The 21332-nt window shown below is 38.1% G+C and overlaps 1 protein-coding gene across 3 annotated transcripts in view; it reads left to right on the top strand.

Annotated features, from left to right (window-relative positions):
- The window catches only part of LOC121276128 (ankyrin repeat and SAM domain-containing protein 6-like), a 38156-nt gene that overhangs the window by 9469 nt on the left and 7355 nt on the right, over nucleotides 1-21332 (top strand). For 2 of the 3 annotated variants that reach the window (XM_041184140.1, XM_041184141.1), the window contains exons 3-12: nucleotides 160-364; nucleotides 870-976; nucleotides 4119-4264; nucleotides 6810-7038; nucleotides 9299-9348; nucleotides 10326-10529; nucleotides 11837-12014; nucleotides 14789-14958; nucleotides 15761-15944; nucleotides 17456-17523. In XM_041184140.1, the coding sequence (XP_041040074.1) occupies nucleotides 160-364; nucleotides 870-976; nucleotides 4119-4264; nucleotides 6810-7038; nucleotides 9299-9348; nucleotides 10326-10529; nucleotides 11837-12014; nucleotides 14789-14958; nucleotides 15761-15944; nucleotides 17456-17523 (1541 nt within the window). Of the gene's footprint in view, nucleotides 1-159; nucleotides 365-869; nucleotides 977-4118; nucleotides 4265-6809; nucleotides 7039-9298; nucleotides 9349-10325; nucleotides 10530-11836; nucleotides 12015-14788; nucleotides 14959-15760; nucleotides 15945-17455; nucleotides 17524-18494; nucleotides 18539-21332 lie in introns of all 3 variants that reach the window. The other variant, XR_005942610.1, reaches the window with a different exon arrangement.

The following is a 21332-nucleotide window of genomic DNA, read 5'->3' as shown; positions in this document are numbered from 1 at the left end:
GACTTGTCTTTAAAGGTGCTATATAAATACAAGATATTGTATTACTGCGTCTACACTAAAGTTCCTTTTTTTTAAAAAAAAATGCAAAAAATTATTTTCAGACTTTGTTGTATCCCTTCTGTAATCTGTTTGTTCTGCATTTGCTTTGTTTGTAAATAGGAAGCTATCAATTGGTGAAGGAGATTCTTGATGAAGATGCAGTTCAGGCCAATGTCATTAATGCAGATGGTGCCTCTCCATTAATGATTGCTGCCATGACAGGTCAGCTAGACCTTGTACAGCTTCTTAGTGAGAGGAATTCTGATATTGACAAGCAAGATGGTGTACATGGGTGGACAGCCTTAATGCAAGCTACTTACCATGGGTACATAAAACAAGCTATTTCATTTTAATTTTTTAAAAAAGTTTCATATTTGTCAATGTTTTGCCTGGGGAAGTATAGGGCACCGTGATTCAATTTTGTATTAATCAACCTTGAGCAAGGAGCCAGGAAGTTACCCTTTTAACAAAATTTGAGTGTAGGGAACAAGTGTATGCTTTTGGTTCTGCATTAATTAATTGGCCAGCTAAAAGGATTTTGCATTTCTGGCATAAATCCAAAATTAAGATTGCACTGTTTCAACTCTCTCTTTTTGTTATTCAGTGCTATACTACTTCAGTGCTCAGTGTATTTATGCATGAGCTTCTCATGTAGAGTTTGCGATCACGGATTCAAAGATGTACCTTCAACTTTTCCAGTGTAAAATCACAAGTTGGCTCATTTGAATATGGAGAAGAAAAGATATTCATTCACTTGTTTCAATATGTTTTCGATATTAGCAGAGTGACAGTAAATTGCAATACATTTTGTGCAATTGTTTTTTTATAAGGAGTAAAGATGTTGTGAAGTACTTGTTGAACCAAGGAGCTGATGTCAACCTCCGTGCCAAAAATGGAGTAACTGCATTTGATCTCGTAATGCTGCTAAATGATCCAGGTAAATTGAACGAAGACCTAGGTGATTGCTAGTAAGCAAACAACATGTGACTGTTACAACCACGTGAGGAGGAGTCGAATGGCTCCCTTCTTTGTCCTCCTGATTGGACTGCAACAGTTTTTTTGTTTGAAAAGGATATACTTTCCAATTCAGTGAGTACTACATGCTGTGATCATAAAATAACTTATGGGACAGGTTTTCTTGAGTTTAACAAGAAAGAGGTTAGCTTTATTATACTTAAACCAATCTATGTAAAAATTAATATATGCATTGACTTTCACATACATTTACACACTCAAAGGTCTCTATATCTCTCACACTCACACACACACACACACACACACACACACACATATATGGAACGATAGGCTCACCAAATTTAGAGAGTATGCAGTTTAGTTCGGTGACTCGGCTAGCTTCAGGCTGAATTCGATGGCCTTGATGCTTCCAGTTTAAAGATATAAATGACTGAGTAAGTTGTTCTTTGGGAACCGAGTTGTGCTCGGTTCGATTCTTTTAAGAAATCTCTCTTTGCAGCAGGGCATCCCTGGATGTTCGTAGTCAGCAAGCAGGGCTCAATGCTTACTGGGCCAGTTGGAGAAAAAAAGGGAGGCAAGACCCCACTTGGGTCTTCTCCCTTAGCTGCTTGTCCTCAGTTCTACAAAGAAATCATATGCTTAAAACATACAAAGGGTTGGCTTGTCATGTGGCTTTCCTGCTCCAACTGCTAGGGGTAATTTTAAAAAAAAGTCTGTGTGTTCCTAAGGTGACTTGATTAGCTTGCGTCAGGAAGCTACCTTAGCCAGGGTCCCATTGTCCAAGCAACTAGTCTTAATAGTCCATCTCCAACAGTTGAATATTTCAGGCAATTGCCATAGATGCCTTGCTAATGGGACAGAAGGTGAAATTCTTCACACTCATTGTTGAAGTCATTGTTTTTGAATTTTGCAGGCAGACTGATAACACTCCAATAAATTGGAATGTGTTGGACATCTAGTAATGCAAATTGGGGTTAGATATCTTGGGCTGAGAGTTTATATCACTTTATTCTGTTTTTAAAAGTTCAATTCAGGTTCCTAGCCAGTGGATTAAAAAATAATTATTTGGGCATAAAGCACATCTTCATAACACTAACATTTAATCACTTCTCCATATTTTCAATTTTGAATTGATTTTTACTATTAGTCAGACAATTACCATTATCTACAACAACAACCGTTGTGTGACTAATAGTAAAAAATATTCAAAATCAAAAATGGAGAAGTGATTCAGCATTAGCCGTATGTGATCTATTTTGTTATTACTGGCTTACCATTAGAAGTGCAAAGCACTGATACTAAGTGAGAGAGAGAAAGGAGGGTAACACAGTGGGAGGTGATTGAAAAGCATGGCTTTTTTTAAAAAAAAAAGACTTTCAGAAAGCCTTATGAGATGTGGCAAAGCAGACAGCCAAGGCTTTGGGACCCTCCAGCTGGTTATAGTATTATTACTGGTGCTTCATTGGGTGAAACCAGCCATTTTACCAGTTTCAACCTGTCTTTCAATTGCAATTTAGATCTCCAAAGAAGCAGCTATTTCATTTTTAAGTTACTTAACATCAGTTGGTACATATGATTAACTAAATATCCAGACACTGTAGGTAAAGGGTTAAAGTGCACAAGTTGATTAACTTGTCTTTCTCTATCAGGTGCTAGTGTTTTAGCTGTAAACGTTCACCTGAACTGTTGCAGTCAGTTCAGAGAAGTCCTTTTGTAGCGCTGACGAGGATAAGCCAGGAGATATCCAAGGAAACCAACAGGGTGGAGAGAATAGGTAATAGTCACATCAATCCACCATTTTTACAAGAACATCAAATTGAATAGTCGAGCAACAAATAGTCTGCCGACTAAGTGCTGTAAAGGAATCTGACCATCATACACTATGAATTTCACCTCAAGTGAGGGATAGCCCTGTTGTTCGACAAGGGTGATAAAGGTCACGCTACCAAAGCGGTAGATGGAGTTAAGGTAAAGATCAACCATGACTGAATTGAGTAGCAGAATAGACTCAAGGGAATGAGTGGCTACTCTTCCTGTAATCTTCTGTTCCTTCCAATGTTACCATTATTTGGGTGTTCAAGATGTGAACTTTATCTTCGCTGAACCTTATATACACCAGGACCCTAAGGTATCTGGGTATTGCAAACTGAATCCATAATTAGAGCACGTGGATCTTGGTATCCTATTTACCTTTTAGATTTGTTCTTTAAGCTCTCAGCGTCCCAATTACCATGCCTCACTAGATCATTGCTTAAGGTGGTAGATGAAGTGCAATAGATTTGCATGTGAGTCTTCCAACAATGCAGCACCATCTGTATAGAGAAAGGTTGCAATGCTTTCAAAAAATGCCTGAACAGGCATTCCCCTACTTTGCCATATGATTTAATTCAGCACATATTGGATATTGTGATTGGGAGATCACAGTCAATAAGATTGCCTTACTGCTGTTTCAAGAGCGATGTGTTAATAGGTGTCTCTTCTATATGTACACTTATCTTGGAGCTGGTCTCTATTTTCCAAATAAGATCAAGTATTTGACTGTGTTATCACATAGCATGAGAGCCAAAAAAGTATGAGACATTTGGTCAAAGATCTTATAAAAACTGCTGAAAGCAGTGTAAATGTGCAGAAATCCAGTTTGGTTTGATGAGGTAGAGGTGTTGGGAGTGTTGAGGATGAGGGGTCTAATAAAAGCCTTCAAAAAGTTTGGACTTGAAGTGATGAGCCTTAACGTACTGCTTGATTTTTTTGTTTATCTAGCCTTCCTTTCACACATCTAATTAGTCACCAAGGCATTTTCCTTCCCACCACAATAATCCCTATTGCTTGCCGTACTCCTCTTTCCTGTTGATGTCAAAACCCTAGATCAAGCCTTCATTGGTCAATTAAGTTGCAGGCAACCAACAAAAAATCTTGGATTCATGTGGTTTGTTAGAACATTATCATTTCACCTGAAAATCCAAGTTCAGATTTAATGTAGACTAATTGCATTCAAGTAATTCTTCTTAATTTTCAAATTTGTCAATCTTGATTCTAAATGACTGGTTAAATGTACAAAAGCAAACTCTTTTCTGCTATGGCAAAAATGTTTTACTCTCCATTAGATACAGAACTTGTGCGGCTTCTGGCGTCCGTTTGCATGCAAGTAGATAAAGAGAAGAGCAAACCAAAATCCAAGACGATGCCTCGCTCAAAAAGTAAAATGTCTTTAAACATTCCTGTGCCTCCAGAAGACAAAGGGGGATTAAAGGTATAATAATTGTTTAAAACATGCAAGTTTTTTGCAGTGTCATTATTTTGTGAGTTTTAAAAAGAACCTCTCCTTTAACTTAGCTCACCCTTGTTTTATTGACTAGTCAAGGAGAATGATGGTCTTTTCTTGCTTTGCAGATACTAATGATCTTCTGTGACATTGAATTGATTATGTATTCTTCATGCTAACTTTCATACATCTCTTATGGTGTTAATTTTATTATAGAAAATGAACTTACCATAAGTGCATTATACTGTGTAACACACTATTCTGCTAAGATGGAATTCTGTTTACTTTGGTCTGACCCAATGTGGTCACATCCTAATAGTGAACTGTCAACTTGCGATGTTGATGATTAATTAATGTTTCTTAAGGGGGTTTGTAGATTGGGAGTTGCCTATAAATCACTTGCACAGGTCAAATTTACAAGCTCAGAGGAAGCAGATGAAAATTAACAGCTTTATCTTTCTCTAATAGTTCTTAAAGACTTTTCTGATAAGAATCTTATCTAAACAGTTATGATTTCATTCATATCCAGCAAAAGCAAAGAAGCCATTGAGGTAGCTAGATAATTTTAAACAAAAAAAATCAACTTTTGAACAATATCTGAAGTAACTTGATAGGCAATCACTAATTGTATACAAGAGGTTGTTTCGTTGTACACAATTTGTTAATATAGCTATGTGTTTATGTTTAGGTTGGACTTGTCCCACTTTCGTAGTCACTCTTGTCATTCTTCAGGAATATTAAAGGAAGATGCGCATTTATAAAGCTCCTTTCATGACTTTAGGATGTCCCAAAGCACTTTAAAGCCCATGAACTACTTCTGATGTGTAGTCACTGTTGTAATACAGGAAACGTGGCTGTCAATTTCTGCCCACAAACCTCCACAACCAGCAATAATAGTGGCCAGATAATCTGTTTTTATTTTGTGATTTACACTTCCTTTTAGGTTTAACCCCAAAGGATACACACTGCCTTTTTTTTACACAATTGAACCACCTTGCCACTTGCTCCCCATCCTGAACAGCTATATTGGATAAAAGAATATTGAAGCCACAGGGTTTCAGGTTGCCCCTGCCACTGCAACCCCACCACCTTGTTACATATATGGATGGGTGACTTGTATAACCGGTATGTAAAAGGGACAACTTTTATCTGTCTGCAGTGGGTGAGGAACAGTTTGTTTCTTGAAAGATGGGTTTTATCATTTTCCTCAAAGTTCTTTCCAATCTTTTCAGCTGCCATATGCACACTTGCACTAAATCCAGGGCATCACACCTTAGTGTGCATCTGAAAAATATTGTATCACTTGGCCAAAAAAATCACATTACCTGAAGTGGCTACCATCCAAGTTAATAATTTACTAAATGGAAGCAATGAAAACCGGTTCCATCTAGTAGACAGATTAAAAAGCTTCTAACCAAAAGCAACCAAACATCATCCAAACAGCACTCAGTAATCTGCAACCAGCAACTGCAACAAAACAATCCAGTCAAATTGCTCAAATAATTCAAAATTGTCAGCTGCCATTTTGCTTCTCTCACAGCTGAGTTTATCCAACTAGCAATAACTTGCATAATATACTAAACAAGAATTTATCCCTTAAACAAAAAGGAAGCCTGCTTTTTTTTGCCACGAGTCCTGGAGCTTGAACTGAACATTTAATTAGGTACAGAAGATTTCTTTTGTGCAAGTTGCAGTTCTATTGTGGATCCACTGCATTGCACCGTCCATATCACTTGGCAACCATGTAACAAAGAGTTAGTGAGTTTTAGCCATTAATGAATTCAGTTTACATTTGTGACAGATTCTTTTCCTGCTCCTGTGAAACTGGGATGAAGTGACTGTCAATGTTATGTCAAGCAAAAATGGGTTTAAATTGTTGAAGGTATGGAAATTCTGAACTAACGCTTTTTAGAATGTTTTTTGTCTATATTGCTAAGGGTACTTGTCTCCATACTTAGGCTAGATAGCTGTTTATGAGACAGTTTGCTTCCAAATCCAATATCCACTGAGCCCACTGTGAGCTATAAGGGTGGGGAGGGAGTGTAATGGGCCTTGTTAACAAAGTAAATAATGGCAAGCTTTGTAGAGGGACAAGCAAGTAACCAAATACAGGGCTTTCACCTTAAGAATTTGACATCATAAGTGGGAAATGCTCTTTCTGTATTGATATGCCAGTGGTTCCTCTGAACCCCATGATTCAAAGATTAGTAATGACAAACTGGTAGATGCAGTCGCCCATCATTTACATGGCTCTAATACAAAGGCTGTCTAAAATTATTGGTGTGGAGTTTCTACTAGGGATGCTGTGAGCAAACTACCCAAAATGTGGTAGATGCTGTGCCAGTTTTGCCAAACTGAAGTGCCCACAAATTCAGCATAAGGCCAAACTTCTTTGAATCGGTACAGGCAAGCATTTTTCTGATCGGTGACTGGAACACAACATCTGCAACAGCACAATTCAGTTGACTAATTTGATGCTTACTACTTAATTACTGTTGGTTACTTGAAATTATGTTTTCTCTATTCTGTGCAGTCTTGGTGGAACAGAATGTCCAACAGATTCCGTAAGCTAAAATTGACTAGGACACTCAGACATGGCTTTTCCACAAACCGGCTTGCCCCCTTTCTCAATGAACCGGAGGTAGGACTAGATATAACGATGAAAGCTAACCTGAAGGATGACTGCAATCATTCAGCAGTAATCATGTCTACAGCCAGTACTGATTCGTCTTTGGCTTGGGCATCAAAAAGAAAGGACAGTAGTAAGGAAATGCATTTTTCAAAATAAATGTTTGTATGATGCCTGAAAAATAAATGATAAAGCTTGCAATTTCTGCTTTAATTCAACACTTAAAACCTGTCATAATTAATTAAAATTTACAATAACAAGATAATAAAGCTGCTACAAGTTAATTACCTGTTCAGTAATGCTTAGGGTACCTGTTAATGCAAATTTGTTGCTTTGTTTCTTATCCAAGTGTTGCATTCACAAATCCTTGCTCTTCCCATGCATATCTTTTTTTAACTAGAGGGTATGAGTTATGCAGTGAGCTACTGGATGGTTAGTGAAGCAGGCAATATGATGGATATGTTTATTGAGAAGAAGTTAATTGGCCATGTGTTGAGAAGGTGGGTAAATGGGGTTGATGAAAAAAAAAATCTCTGACCTAAGTAGTACTATTTCGTTTCTTTAAAAAAAAATTCATAGTTTCTTTTCCCACCTCACCCCAAGACCCTATAATCATTTTTTTTGGAATTATTGCCCAAAATGTCTAAGTGAACATGAGAGCTAGATGCTGCAGTGAGTTTATGCAATATTACTTCACCTCTGAGACTTGGGTTTGAATCTCGCACAAACTGGTGGAATAATATTCCCTACCTCCTAAGAAATAAGAGCAGGAATGGACTATAGGTAGCCCTTTGAGCCTGATCTGTCATTCAGTAAGTTCATGGCTGATCTGATCTTGTCCTGGACTCCACTTTCCTGGCTATTCCATGACCCTTGACTCCCCGATAGTTCAAAAGTCTATTTCGGCTTTGATTGCATTCAATGGCTCAGCTTCCTCAGCTCTCGGGTAGTGAATTCCAAAGATTCGCAACCCTCTGAGAGAAGAAATTCCTCCTCTTATCTTAAATGTGTGACTGCTTATTATGAAGCTATATCCCTGGTTCTAGATTTCCCCCATGAGGGAATTTAAAGTCCAGTAAAATTAATGGTAATACATTGCTTGAAGACTGATAACTTGGCTGGCTTCAGGCTGAAGTTGGTGGTTCTTCTAGGTCATGTTGAGCTGGTTTAAAGATGTAGACAGACGACTTATTTGTTCTTCTGAAGTTAACAGCTGCACGGTTGAGTTTTTTAAAAGTCTACCACACAAAATAACCAGCACATGTACACCAAGCTTATTGTTTTGGAAATGGCAACAATAAGTAGTGTAACCTTTGACAGTTTTTGTCCTGGCTTTGGAGACGCTGCCTCTTTGCAAGGACCTTCCTCGTCCGCATGCAACTATTTTAAGAAACAACAAACGTGACCTACCCTGTTTAATCGTCATAGTTTTCCAATCCTCTGTATCATGCTGTCGAACAGCCATTCCCTGTGGTCTTGCTAGATAATGACATGAATATAAATACTGTGACTGCTGCAGGTCAGAGGCTAGAAATTCTGCGACGAGTAGCTCCCCTCCTGACTCCCCAAAGCCTGTCCACCATCTATAAATCAGGAGTGTAATGGAATACTCCCCTCCCACCTCCTTGCCTAGATTAGTGCAGCTCCCATAACACTCAAGAAGCTTGACGCCATCCAGGACAAAGCAGCCCGCTTGATTGCCACCACATCCACAAACATTCACTCCCCCCACCACCAACCCACAGTAGCAGCAGTGCGTGCCATCTACAAGATGCACTGCAGGAATTCACCAAGGCTCCTTCGACAGCACCTGTCAAACCCACTGCCATCTAGAAGGACAAGGGCAGCAGATGGATGGGAACACCACCACCTGGAAGTTTCCCCCTCCAAGTCATTCACCATCCTGACTTGGAAATATATTGCCATTCCTCCACTGTTGCTGGGTGAAAATCCTGGAACTCCCTTTCTTGCAGCACTGTGGGTGTACCTACACCACATGGACTGTAGCGGTTCAAGAAGACTGCTCACCACTGCTTCTTGATGGCAAGTGGGGCTGGTCCAGCCAGCGAAGCCCACGTCCCATGAAAGAATAAAAGAAAAAATACATTGTCAGCACTGGGCAAAGTGAACTGCTGCTGTGTTGTGTGTCCAGCACTTTTATATCATTTGAATTGGAGCACTATATAGCAGTTGAAATAATGAAATTAAAATTAGTGAAATGTTGAAAATTTTCTGGGGGCTGGATTTCCCATTAATATTTCTAATAATTATATTTTGGTATGCCTCTCTTTTGATTTGTACTAGGTAACCGGTTAAAGAATAAACGAAGTACCAGAGTTAATCAGCATCAGACATGACACAATTCAATGTTTTTTTTGTCTTGTTGAATTCAGGGCTTGACAATACTGCTGCAGGAAAAGATGACATTCTTCTCACAACAATGGTAGGTTATGAATTTGTACATAGGGTGATCATTCTTTTCAGTACTTTTTATATTAGTAAAAATTAGATTGAATTTTTCAAGGATGATGTAGTTGCTTATCCTACTGCTGTGTGTGCGTTATAAAAGTTAATATATAGAACTTACTAAAAGAAAATCTGACAATTTTGGATGTTGCCATATTGTAACTGACAAGTAAATTATTTTTTAAAATTTTACTGTTTGCTTTGAGAATGACACTCCTGCAAATAGAATAACTTTGCAGTTTTTGTCCCTCTTCAATTGCTGTGCTCAATGCTGGCACTAGATGCCAAAACTCTTAATATTGTTGCCCGAAGGTGCTTCTTTGTCCCAACTTCAGAAGATTTCCCACAGTGCATTGTTGTAGGTGTCCATTCCACATTTTAGTCATTCTTGTGGATTTCCTGAATGAGATTACTAATTTGGTATAGTGACTATGACACTGGACCTTAGGTTGAGACTCTCCAAAGTCAGAGAAGATCCTCTGTCTGTTTTTCCAAATTGAATGTATGTCCAGCTCTTTTCCTTTTTAAATTAAGAAATCAGTGAATGAACAAGATCCATAAATAGTTGTCGAGGTAGGAGAGAGAAGGCTTGGTGAGTCAGGAACTAATGATTGACACCAAGCCAAGGTTTCAAAGCTTGAAGCTTTTAAGGAACAGGATGACTGAGAGGATGTAAGAAGTTCTCCAGTTTTGAGCTACTGGGGGGAAAAAATGAAGTAGTGTATGAGACTCTCATGAGTCTTGATTTTAACATGGGGATATTGCAACTGCACAGTCAAGAATTGAGAAGGACCTGGAGAGAAAATTTGAGCAAGTGAAGTAATGCTGCGTTTTTTTGGATCTTTAATGTGCACTGTTAGCTAAATGTAAAAATGCATACAAGCTACTTCAGAGGGAGTTTTAAAGCTATAAAGTGTTGGTTGTGCCTCTGTTGAAGACATCCCTCTGTTACAGTTGCGAAATGGTGCACCCTTCACTCGTCTTCCCAGTGACAAGTTAAAAGCAGTTATTCCTCCATTTTTGCCTCCATCAAACTTTGAGCTATGGAGCTCTGACAGGACACGAATGAACAAAGAGGGAAAATTGGAGCATACCGGGCTTTCTATGCCTCGCCGGCATGCAAGACCCAACTTAAACAGCAGTGGAAATTCTGACATTGTAAGATTATTTTTATTATTTTATTAAGATCTAATACACATGCCTGCTGGGTTAAGCCTTTCAGTCGGTATTAATGGAGGTTGCTGCAAGCTTGAGTATATAGGGACCTTAGCATGTGCACTTTTAGTACTGTTTTTTAAAATATTTTTCTAATGGAGCTAACCTAACTCTGAACAAGTGACACTTGAGAGCAAGGAACTGGCTTCACGGGGACCATCAGTCTGTCAGTCATTAAAACTTGCACTTAAAATATTTGCATGTAATTTACTGAATCCAGCACATGGAATAAAATGGTTGTTTAGCTAAAAATCGTGTGAAATGACTTGTATCCCGCTGGTGGGTTATTTTGAAACCTAAAATGACTAAGGTGGGAACGAATTCCAGCCACTAACTCCAATCAACTGGATCATGTTGAACTTTTGTTCTGTGGGCAAGTGTGAAAATATTTCCAAATTTCTATACCTTGGTCTATTGGTCTCCACTCGAGTTTCGTTGTAAATCTTAATTTTTCCAGCTTTCAGTAGAAAAAACATTGTTTGAAGCCCAAGCATCAGATGTAGTAAACTGAATATTCGGTATGTCCCATGTGGTTTTATTTTCTTGAAACAGATTAACTTTAATTCACTTGCAACTTAATTGGTTTCAAATATTTTGGTAAGCAAATGAGTATTCCTCACTAGGAAAGTATTTATCTGGTGTGGGCAAAGTGCCTACCCATAAGCAAAAGACCATTGTAAGTGCATGAGTTTTGTTAAACTTGCACAAACTAGGTACCTTCTGTAGACATTGTGCACAGTTGATCAGCTGACTAAAATATTTCAGGACAGTCAAAAGGTGAGATATTTGTATTCATATAATTCAACTGTAGGCTAACAATTATGGTTGTGTGCTAGAAGGTAAATGCCTAATGTATTTGTTTCACATTCTTGGATTTTAACAAAAGTTTTAACCTATTAAAAATGAATTGGTTAATGCTTATGTTAAGAATAGATGTGTTCAAACACTTTAAACATGTCAATAGCACTGACAGTAATTTCTAGCCCTCTATCTTTGTCAAAATTTGAAAATCGTTATCTGCAGCATATCATTTCTGTTTTATTTCATTTAAGATACTTAAGCATCATAATTCATTTAAACATTTTGCGGAAGTTTGTCTTTTTACTTCTATATGACGGCCTTCTTAAAAGAGCTTTCCCCCAAAAATGGATTTTATTCTGATAGCATTGAATTTTGGAATACATGAAAATGTGTACAGTAAATGTTACAAACATTTATGTTGACTTACCATTTACCATTTTTTGTTTCAGACCTCTGTCAGCAGAATGGGGAGATCTGTTAAACTTCCTCCTATTACAAATCTTACCAGAAGCCCAGCTTCTCCTCCAAATTCAGGGCATTTCAATTATTCTCCTCATTCCTCAGGTGGATCTAATGGTGTGGTTGGCATAAGTAGACATTGCATCAGTGAATCACATAATCGTTCAGGTGAGAGAGATTTTCTTGTCAGCTTCTTTTAAAAGCAATTTTTTGTCTACATCGAGTGCCTTCTAGTGGTCAGAGTGGATAGTCAATCTGTTGAGATTAAATTGGCTCTAGCAGTTTGAGTTCTGCAATCCATCTTTTTTTAAAAGGTGAAGGTCATTTCAAGCCAGTTTTTGTACTTTTCAGCAAGGGCAACATTTCAAACCTTTAATGTAACACTCTCCAGAAAAATCATGGAATCTTGCAGACAGAAAGAGACCATTTTCCACATTATCCCGGTGCTAACTTTTTGAAAGAACTGTACATTTAATCTTACTTGCCTGATCTTAACCCATAGCCCTGCTCCATTTTTTTTTTAAATGTCCTCATCTCACCTCTGGTTCCCTTGCCAATGATGTTGAACCTCTTTCCTCCACTTCTGATCCTCCTCTCAGTGGACATTTTGTCCTTACTCTCACGCAAATATCTGTTCAAAATTGAATGATATTAACCTGTCCTTAACCTCTGCTGTAAGACCAATCACAGCTTCTCTAGTCTCTATACTACTACTCTGTACTTTGCCCATAACTGGGAAAAAAATAAAAATAATTTACTTCAATGGATGGAGTTTTTACAATGTGCTCATTTTACTCTGTAAATATTTGGTGTTTGCAGTAGCTATGTTGGTGTGCGTTTCAAAAGTATACCTTTGAGCTTCCTTAGTAATACATTTATCTAGAATGTACATTGAACAGTAGTGGCCATGTGTAATACATTGTGACATTTAAAAACAACTTAGAAAAATGCTGTTAGCACAGTTGTTTAAGTGTGTGTTAGTGTGTGTTAGTGTTATAACAGAATAAGCCTCCATGTTGGAGAGAGATACAGACGCTTAATTCAATTTGAGAATTAGGGTTGGTCATCCACAATGAATAGACAAAATTGCAAATGAAGATTGATTTTTCTTTTGGCCCAGGTGACTTGCTTCTTCTTGAACAATGTTTTTTGCAGTTGTCAGTTTTTCTAAACAGTTTCTGAGATTTCAACGAACTCATTGGGTTCAATGCATTAAAACATATAAAGAAAGGCATGATAAATTGTGATGATCTCATTAGAACAATGAAAATTACAGAAGTGGTTAAAGTTATTAAAGGATGGGACAGGGTAGATATAATTACAGTTTCTAGTGGCTGAGTGGCCTTAAATATAAAGGTTATTGTAAGCGATTTATAATAGAGGACAACTGAAGCTTTGTTCCACAATTTGTTAGCCAGGGCATATGATTCCAAGTGCAGCTGGTTTTAAATTTCCAACTTCTCCCAGGATTTGTAGGCTAAATTTCCTCTGATGATGAACCTTCTTAAATGAGCAGAATTGAAGGTTTTGAGCACCATCAGTGGAATAATATGGCTGTTCTAAGCATAGATCCCAAGGATGGAGCCAGTTCCTAAGGGACTTGGATGCCGATGATTGATCAAGACAGGTGAACACCTTTTGTGTGTCTACATTTAGGGCCCAAGCACCCAAGCCAGCTTTTAAGTCGGGGTGGGGGAGGGTCTTGTTTTTTAAAGATTAAAATCTTGGCCTTGCCAAAAAATTGCTTCAGAGGTTTGGATGAAGAAAACTTCAGTAATTCAGGAAGTTACCAATCAGAGCTTGGATCTGTTACCTATATTTTCAGATGAGATCGGTAGTCTATTTTTCTTGATGTTGATGGAAATATATTTTACTTGTTATGTTCATAAATTAAACCTTCTAACTAGATGGTCTGAATGATAGTTATAATGGAAGCAGAGTTGATGTCTGGATAGTGCAGGTGTGTTACGGTTCACTGGGAGTTTGAGTTGCGCTGACAGAATGCACTTTTAATATGCATGTTGTAGTCTGGAGCTGTGGATAGTGATGGTAAATGCTCCAACATTCTTTTCATCACATGGCTGACCAGGATTCTCTCCTGTTCTTACCTCCTTGATGCCTGGATACTTGAATGAATAAAGCACTTGGAATGGGTGGAATTGGATGTACTTCAGGGCCGGCTGGCAAAACCATAGGTTCAAACAATTTAGGGATTTCTTACTTAAGTGGATTCTCAGAGACTGCAGAATGACAAACATCAGGTACTTATTTTTAAAAGAATCTTTGGGAAAGGGTGAAGCATAGACCAGTTATGCTTCTGTTGATATAAATTGAGTATCCTTTACCCATAAATCCAAAAACCGTACCCATCCAAAAATCGCACTTTTTTGAACCTCATCGTTCTTTAGTGTGAAAGTCTAGTTGTTTACATTGTGATATTTTTTAATGGTGGATGTATCAAAAAGAAACTTATTACACTACCCTGTATTTATTATTCAATCTTGCATCTTACTTTAGCCATTTTATTTACTTTAGAGTATAGCTAGCTTAAGCTATTGTAATGTACATTTATATATGATATCTGAAAACTGAAATTATCTGAAATGCAGTCAGCCCCAAGGGTTTTGGATAAAGGATACTGTTGGTAGGACAGCTGTAAGTTGACAATAGCCTTTTCAGCCATGGGAGCACGAGTAAAATGGGCAAATGACTTCCAGTTATTGCCATTCTTTGGCTGCTGGAACTTTTGAAAATAGGCCAATGACTGCTCAGTTAAGTTTTTTTTCCACTACCTGCCTTCAGTGGCTTTCTGCACAGCATGGCTGAGATTTGGTTTTAGTTAGGACACCCCTGTAACCTTCTACTCAATGACTCCTTCTTAGCAGCAATTTAGGAATTTAATCAGAAAAATATGTATTTGTTTATTTTCTTTTAATTTGCAGGAGGAAGTTCAGATAGTGTTTTGTCACAAATTGCAGCCCAAAGGCGGAAAGCAGCGGGTTTACCTGAATTAAAAACAAACCGGTCTGAGATTCTGCCTCATCCAACTTCTGTTGAAGCTAGCCTTCCTGAACTGGCAGCCTCGCCAACAGTGGGTAACTGCATTGCACAGGTAACTTGTTCTATTCCTGGTTTAAAAATCAGTCTTAGGGTATTGTGAAGATGACAATTTGAATGGTGCAACATTTGGTCTTATGTGCCGTAACAATAATGGCCATATTCTTAAAATGACGCTTGTAGCTTCGTTCTTCTCAGCATCCTGATTATTACAGAATCAGAAATTTGGTTCAACAGTTTCTGCTTTAGTAACTGTTAGACAGTGGAATGGCCATGGAGTTGCAGTAATATATATTTACCTCCTTTGGCAAGAAAAAAGAATGTAATCTACATTGAAAGGTCACTTTATTTCCTCTTTGAAGGGGGCTATGCTAGCCACACTATTTTTATGCCAATTGGCAAAAGGTGAAGCATACAAATTCACAAGTGCTCCTTGCCCTTCAGCTTTGCAAATTAAAAATACATTGAGCTATGAATTATTTACTGAGTTTTGATGTGTACCATTGTGATGTCCTTGCCTGAGGAAGTAGAGAGGTATTTTCCAGAGTTTTCCTACTCTTGTATCAGATCTGTTTGTTTTATTTTCTTCTTTGACTCTTCACGGCAGATTATATGGCTTGGAGAGTGGGGAAGGAATTGGCTAGTGATCTTGCTCTTGGCATCAGAATGTGGGACAGGCTTGACGGTCCAATTGGTCTGTCATTTTCTTGTGTTCATATTCCACAGCATTGATAAATGTAGGCTGCTTGACACTGAACAGGACACTAGAATATTTGTGCACTTGCACATGCAAACTGTTGTCATTTCATAATTACCCAAGTGTAAAATTGTATAAATTATTTCTTTTGGTAATATAGAAATGTGGGAAGCAGCGTCCATCATCTGGTACATCGTCAAATTCAAAAAGCACCTCTCCTACTCTGACTCCTTCACCATCCCCCACCCCTAAAAGTCCCCAAGGAGAATCATCGCTGTCCTTATCTTCACATCAGCAGTCTAAGAGCAGTGGTGGGTCCAGCAGTGGAACGCTCACAGATGAAGGTATGTCATGTGTGCAAGGATAGGATTTTTCCCCTACTTCCTTCCAGCAGGAGGATTTGGCAGAGATCACAGATTTCTGGGCTAAAACGTGGTACAAATTTTAATGATACACGCTTAATACTATAATTACAATTTATAAATCAACTGTTGACAGTTATGAAAGGTAGTAGTTACTTCTAAAGAACTAATTCAATACCCATGACAATGAAAGATTAATGTACCTTTTTAAAGTGATGTAATAGCATTTTTGCAGGTATTGATCTGCTCAATCAATCTATTCTTGTGCACCACCCCCTGCCACCTTGCTGTCCTTATCTCAATAAGTCCATTGCTCTCTCTTGCCCTTGTTATTGCTCCTGGTATGGACTCCAACCCTATTTCCTCAGTCCAAGGGACACAGACTTGAACATTAACATTTGACAACTGGTTTAGCCATTCATTGCTTGACCCAGCTGGACCAATCACAGCACTATCTTGATCTGCTTTCCTCTTTTAGAACTGATCACTATTCTAGGATCATCCTGGAACATGAAGATAACCCTGGCTTAGATAAGAACATAAGAAATAACAGCAGGAGTAGGTCATTTGGCATTTCGAGCCTGCTCTGCTAAATAACAAGATCATGGCTGGCTGACTGGTCTTACCTCCATCTTTATTATCTGCCCCCTGTAACCCTTGACTGACATGTAGATCAAAAATCTGTTGAGCTCAGCCTCGCATATATTTAATGACCTAGCCTCCAAAGATTCTTCTCTGAAAGAAGAAATTCCTCACCTCCGTCTTAAATGGATGACCCCTTATTTTGAAACTGTTTCCCCGCGCCCCCCACCCCCACTTATTTTAGATGCTCTCAGCATCTACCTTGTTGAGCCTCCTCAGAATCTCATCTTTCAATAAGATCACCTCCCATTCTTCTAAACTCCAATTGGTTTAGGGCCAACCTGCTTTTTACAAAAGATAGCCCCTTCACCCTTGGAATCATCCTATGACCCTTCTCTGAACTGTTTTCAATGCAAATAAACCCTCGAGGAAACCAAAACTATTCACAGTAGCCTAGGTGTGGTCTCACCAATACTCTACAGTTATTACAAGAATTCCCTACTTCTGTGCTCCATCACCCTTGCAATAAGTCAGAATCCAGTTTCTTGGCCTCAAACTAAATGTTACGATCACTTGAATTTGAATTCTTCTGCTTGTTTGTAGTGGTAACAGCCCATCAAACAGCCAGAGTGCATTAAAATCATACTTACCACATCCTAAGAAGGTATGATTTTGGATGCCATTAAATATATTCTTTGTGTTTTCTTTATTGGGTGCTGGAATCTATGTGGAAAAATGTTGTATCTTATTTAGGGCTTGTCCTTTGTGAATCCAAATAGGGTTCCCAACATAGCTCCTCCTTAGACATTACTGGGTTCATGACCAAATCCCAACATACTTTAAATCATACTTACTTATTTGGACTAATATCAGCTGATATCACAGGTATGATTTATTATTTTTCTCTCCAGATGAATTATCCAGTATTCTAAAAAGGTTGTCACTGGAAAAATATCAACCTATATTTGAGGAACAAGAGGTAATACCAATATTGTTTAATTTTCTTCAGAAATGACATGCTGCATATCTTTCAAAGTCCTGTAGAATTTTAACTTGTGAAACTTTCCTGGTATATTTAAACAAACCACTCTGCAAGAAGGAAATAGAAGAGGAAATACATTTATCTCCATTATATAAAACATTTTATTTTGTGGGATCAACTGTGACATGGACTGTATTCCTTTCCAAAGTGCATAAATTAGAAACTTTCCTTTCTACTTCATTTGTATCCTGTATATAATTTCAACTGCTATTTCTTAAAACATTTTCCTTGTTAAACTATGTAAATAACTTCTTTACATAAGGAGACTGGGATCAGTGCTGGAAAGACTGAAGAAAAGCTCAAGGACATTTTGGTTGTGGTGCTTACAATTTATCATCAGTTTTCATTTTATTACCTAAGTAGATTTAATTTCTATAATTTTGTTTTTTGAACCCCATCAAGCTTTTCTCAACTATTATTATCATCATCAGAAAATCTTTGGCTCTTTTCCTTCCTTAAATTTCCTTGGGTCACAGGCCACTCCCTAGCTCAGATGCAGCAGGAATGCAGCCAGCTCTCGAAACGTCTGCCAATGCTGGTCTTGAGCTTGTCAGTAAGGTACTCACTGTTGCACTACTTTTTTTCTTAAAAATATTTCAAAAACTTCTTTTGTTTCCTTAATTTTTCAATGGAATTTTAGTGAACAGGACAAATAGACGCTTTGAACATTGGTCATGGTTCTGCTTCCAATTGTTTAATAGTATTTTGCTTGGTCTCAGTTTTATGTGCTCCTTTTAATTTCACCCTCTAGAGGGAGTCTTTTTTAAAAAAAACTTTTCTGATAATTGTGATTCTCTGTCAGTTCTGACTCTTGCAGCAGTGTTTTTGCACATTTCTGTGTATAGTCCACTGGACTAACAGAGTATAATATCCTATTTCTGTATTTTCTCTCTCTTGTCTTTCTGCAGTCTTCCACTTTAATTCTCTCTCTAGCTGTGAAAATAACCTGATGGTAAGTAATTCATCCTTGGACAGAATGTCTATCCAGTCTGTTCTTGTGACTTTCATTTAGTACGTATTTACAGAATTGGTTATGATGAACCCATTTTCCCTTTTCTCTTAAGCAATCTAAAATTGAAAGCAGAAAGACACAATTACTAATGACTGTTAAAAGGCCTGGTGTAACTGTCTCTAATTTGATCTTCAAAACTATCATTGAGGCCAGCCACAAGGTTGACTGACTGCAGTAAATGAAATTGTCATGCTGCTGCAATAGGGGTACTATTATGTTGTTGTAATAAATTAGAGGGAGCTTTGTTTACAGCTAATGCTATCACTGAGAACTTTGCAAGTGATTAATCATTCAATTCTCTAGAACTAACATCCTTCACCCTGTTGAGATAAATAGAGCAATTATATCCATACTGCACTTCAAGCTGGTATAGTAATCGGTTTCTCTATGAAACCAGATCTATTCACTGCACCCTACAATGTTGTACCCTACTGGTTGTTGTTCCAGTATTCGGTGTAAAGAAAATTCAACAAAAACATGTAATTTTCAAAGTCTGGTGATAAGATCAGCTATTGTTTTTCTAATTTATTTAGAGGTGTATTGTTATATTTAGAGATGCTCTTTTTTTGTAGGCTGTTGGTCAACTGATGAGAGATTTCGACAGTGGTCTGTGTTTGTAGGTGAATGACCTTGCAGTGCAATTCCTGTGGAATTACCTTCTGTATTTTATAATTTGTATAACTATTTGAAAATAGCTTTGTTCTATTTATTGCAATGCCTGAAGTGAATTAGCAAGGGAAACACTGCTTAAACATGAATTCCTCTTTACATCAGTTCTGTAACTTCTTGTTCTGATGTGGCCATCCCAATTATATGCAGTACCAGATAAGAGGAACTCTGCTACCTGGACTACCAGTTAATTGTTCAGAGCATGTATTTGATGCTAATGCCCAATTGAATCTTCAAAAAAAAGAGCCTTGCTGTATGTGCTATATTTTTTTTCAAATCTTTCTTCAGTACTTTATTGAATTTCCATACGGTGTATCCAAATTGTTCCTCTAACCCTAGAATTTGTTATTGCTGCCATCTGTGTATGGTTTAGCAAGTGTAGAGCTTGCAGGCATTTACTGTTGTAGATGACTATGAGCAGTACCACTCTGGTTTCCTTATTTAAGGAAGGATGTAAATGCGTTAGAAGCAGTTCAAGGAAGGCTGACTAGGCTCATACCAGGAATAGGCGGGTTGTCTTATGAGGAGAGGTTGCACAGGCTAGGCTTCTTTCCGCTGGAGTTTAGAAGAGTAATAGGCAACTCAATCGAAACATATAAGATTCTGAGGGGTCTTGTCAGGGTGGATATAGGGAGGATATCTCCACTTGTGGGAGAATCTAAAATCAGGGTCACTGTTTAAAAATAAGGGGTTGCCCAATTATGATAGATGAGAATTTTTTTTCTCTCAGCTTAATGAGTCTTTGGAACTCCTTTCCTCAAAAGCAGCGGAAGCATTGTCTTTGAATATTTTAAGACAGAGGTAGGTAGATTCTTTATCAGCAAGGGGGTGAATGGCTATCTGAGGCAGGTGGAAGGTTGCAATCAGATAATCCATGATCTTATTGAATGACAGAGCAGGCTTGTGGGATGGAGTGACCTATTCCAGCTCCATGTTCTTATGGTATGGTTGCTAAACCATGCCCCTTGTGCCAGCAATATTGGTTAGTTGTGTTCTTTGGAAGACATGCTGGAATGTTGTCACTCTGCCTTAGTTGACTACAAGCTCCCCCAACAATGGGTCATTATTGAATCAGCATCCATCACTATCTGCAGTGCACACAGATATTAGCTTTACTAAAGTAAACAACAAGCATAGAATCATAGAAAATGAACGACACAGAAGCAGGCAATACTGCACTTCATATCTGTTGTCTGATCTAGCTTGATTCCACTTTCCAGCTCTTGGCCTGTAGACATCGGCACTTTAAGTGCATATCCAAGTATTTTTAAAAATGTGATGACTACCCTTGTAGGCAGTGAGTTCAGATGCCCACTATCCTCTGGGTGAAAAAAAGTTCTCCACTCTCTAATCCTGCCAGGTACTTTACATCTGCGTCCCCTGGTTATTAATGCCTCTGTTCAGGAAATAAGTCCTTCCTATCCATTTATATCTAGGCCCCATATAATTTTATACACCTCAATCTCCTTTTTGTTTCACTTCAACCTCCTTGTTCCAAAGAAAACAACCATCTTTCCTCATAGCTAATATTCTCCATTCCTGGCAACATCCTGGTAACTCTCCTCTGTACCCTCTCTAATGCTCAACCTAGTATGAAGGAAATTTGAGAGAATAGGTACACACCCATTCTCTGGTGTAAATCTTCTTGAATATTTTACACAGTTTACTGACCTATGATTGATACACAATTCCATTATCCATGTTCATGTGACTCCCATCTAAGTCTTTTAGGGGTTTGTTATGAGAACAAGGTCTGGGTTTCCAGTTTGAGGGCGCTCTGTCGGGTACCAAATTGAGTCCATGGTTTTTGCCTTTCAGAAATGAATGTATCCTCTTTTTGAACTTGACAGTATATGCAATCTGAAACGCCTATTATGGAAATGTTGCACTTGTAGTTTCAGTGAGCCAAAGCCACTAGTTGTCAATTTCCTTATCCAATCCCAACCTTGGGATTTGCTGCCAAAGATTGTAACCCATTTTGAGATAAGGAGTTGTAATTCTTACCTTTTCATTCTTCTTTCTTTCACTTCCCCCGCCATCCCTGATATGAATTAAAATTAGGTTT

This window comes from Carcharodon carcharias, chromosome 3 (genome assembly GCF_017639515.1).
Source record: "Carcharodon carcharias isolate sCarCar2 chromosome 3, sCarCar2.pri, whole genome shotgun sequence".
Classification (NCBI taxonomy): Eukaryota; Metazoa; Chordata; class Chondrichthyes; order Lamniformes; family Lamnidae; genus Carcharodon; species Carcharodon carcharias.
This window is presented reverse-complemented; position numbering and strand designations above follow the sequence as displayed.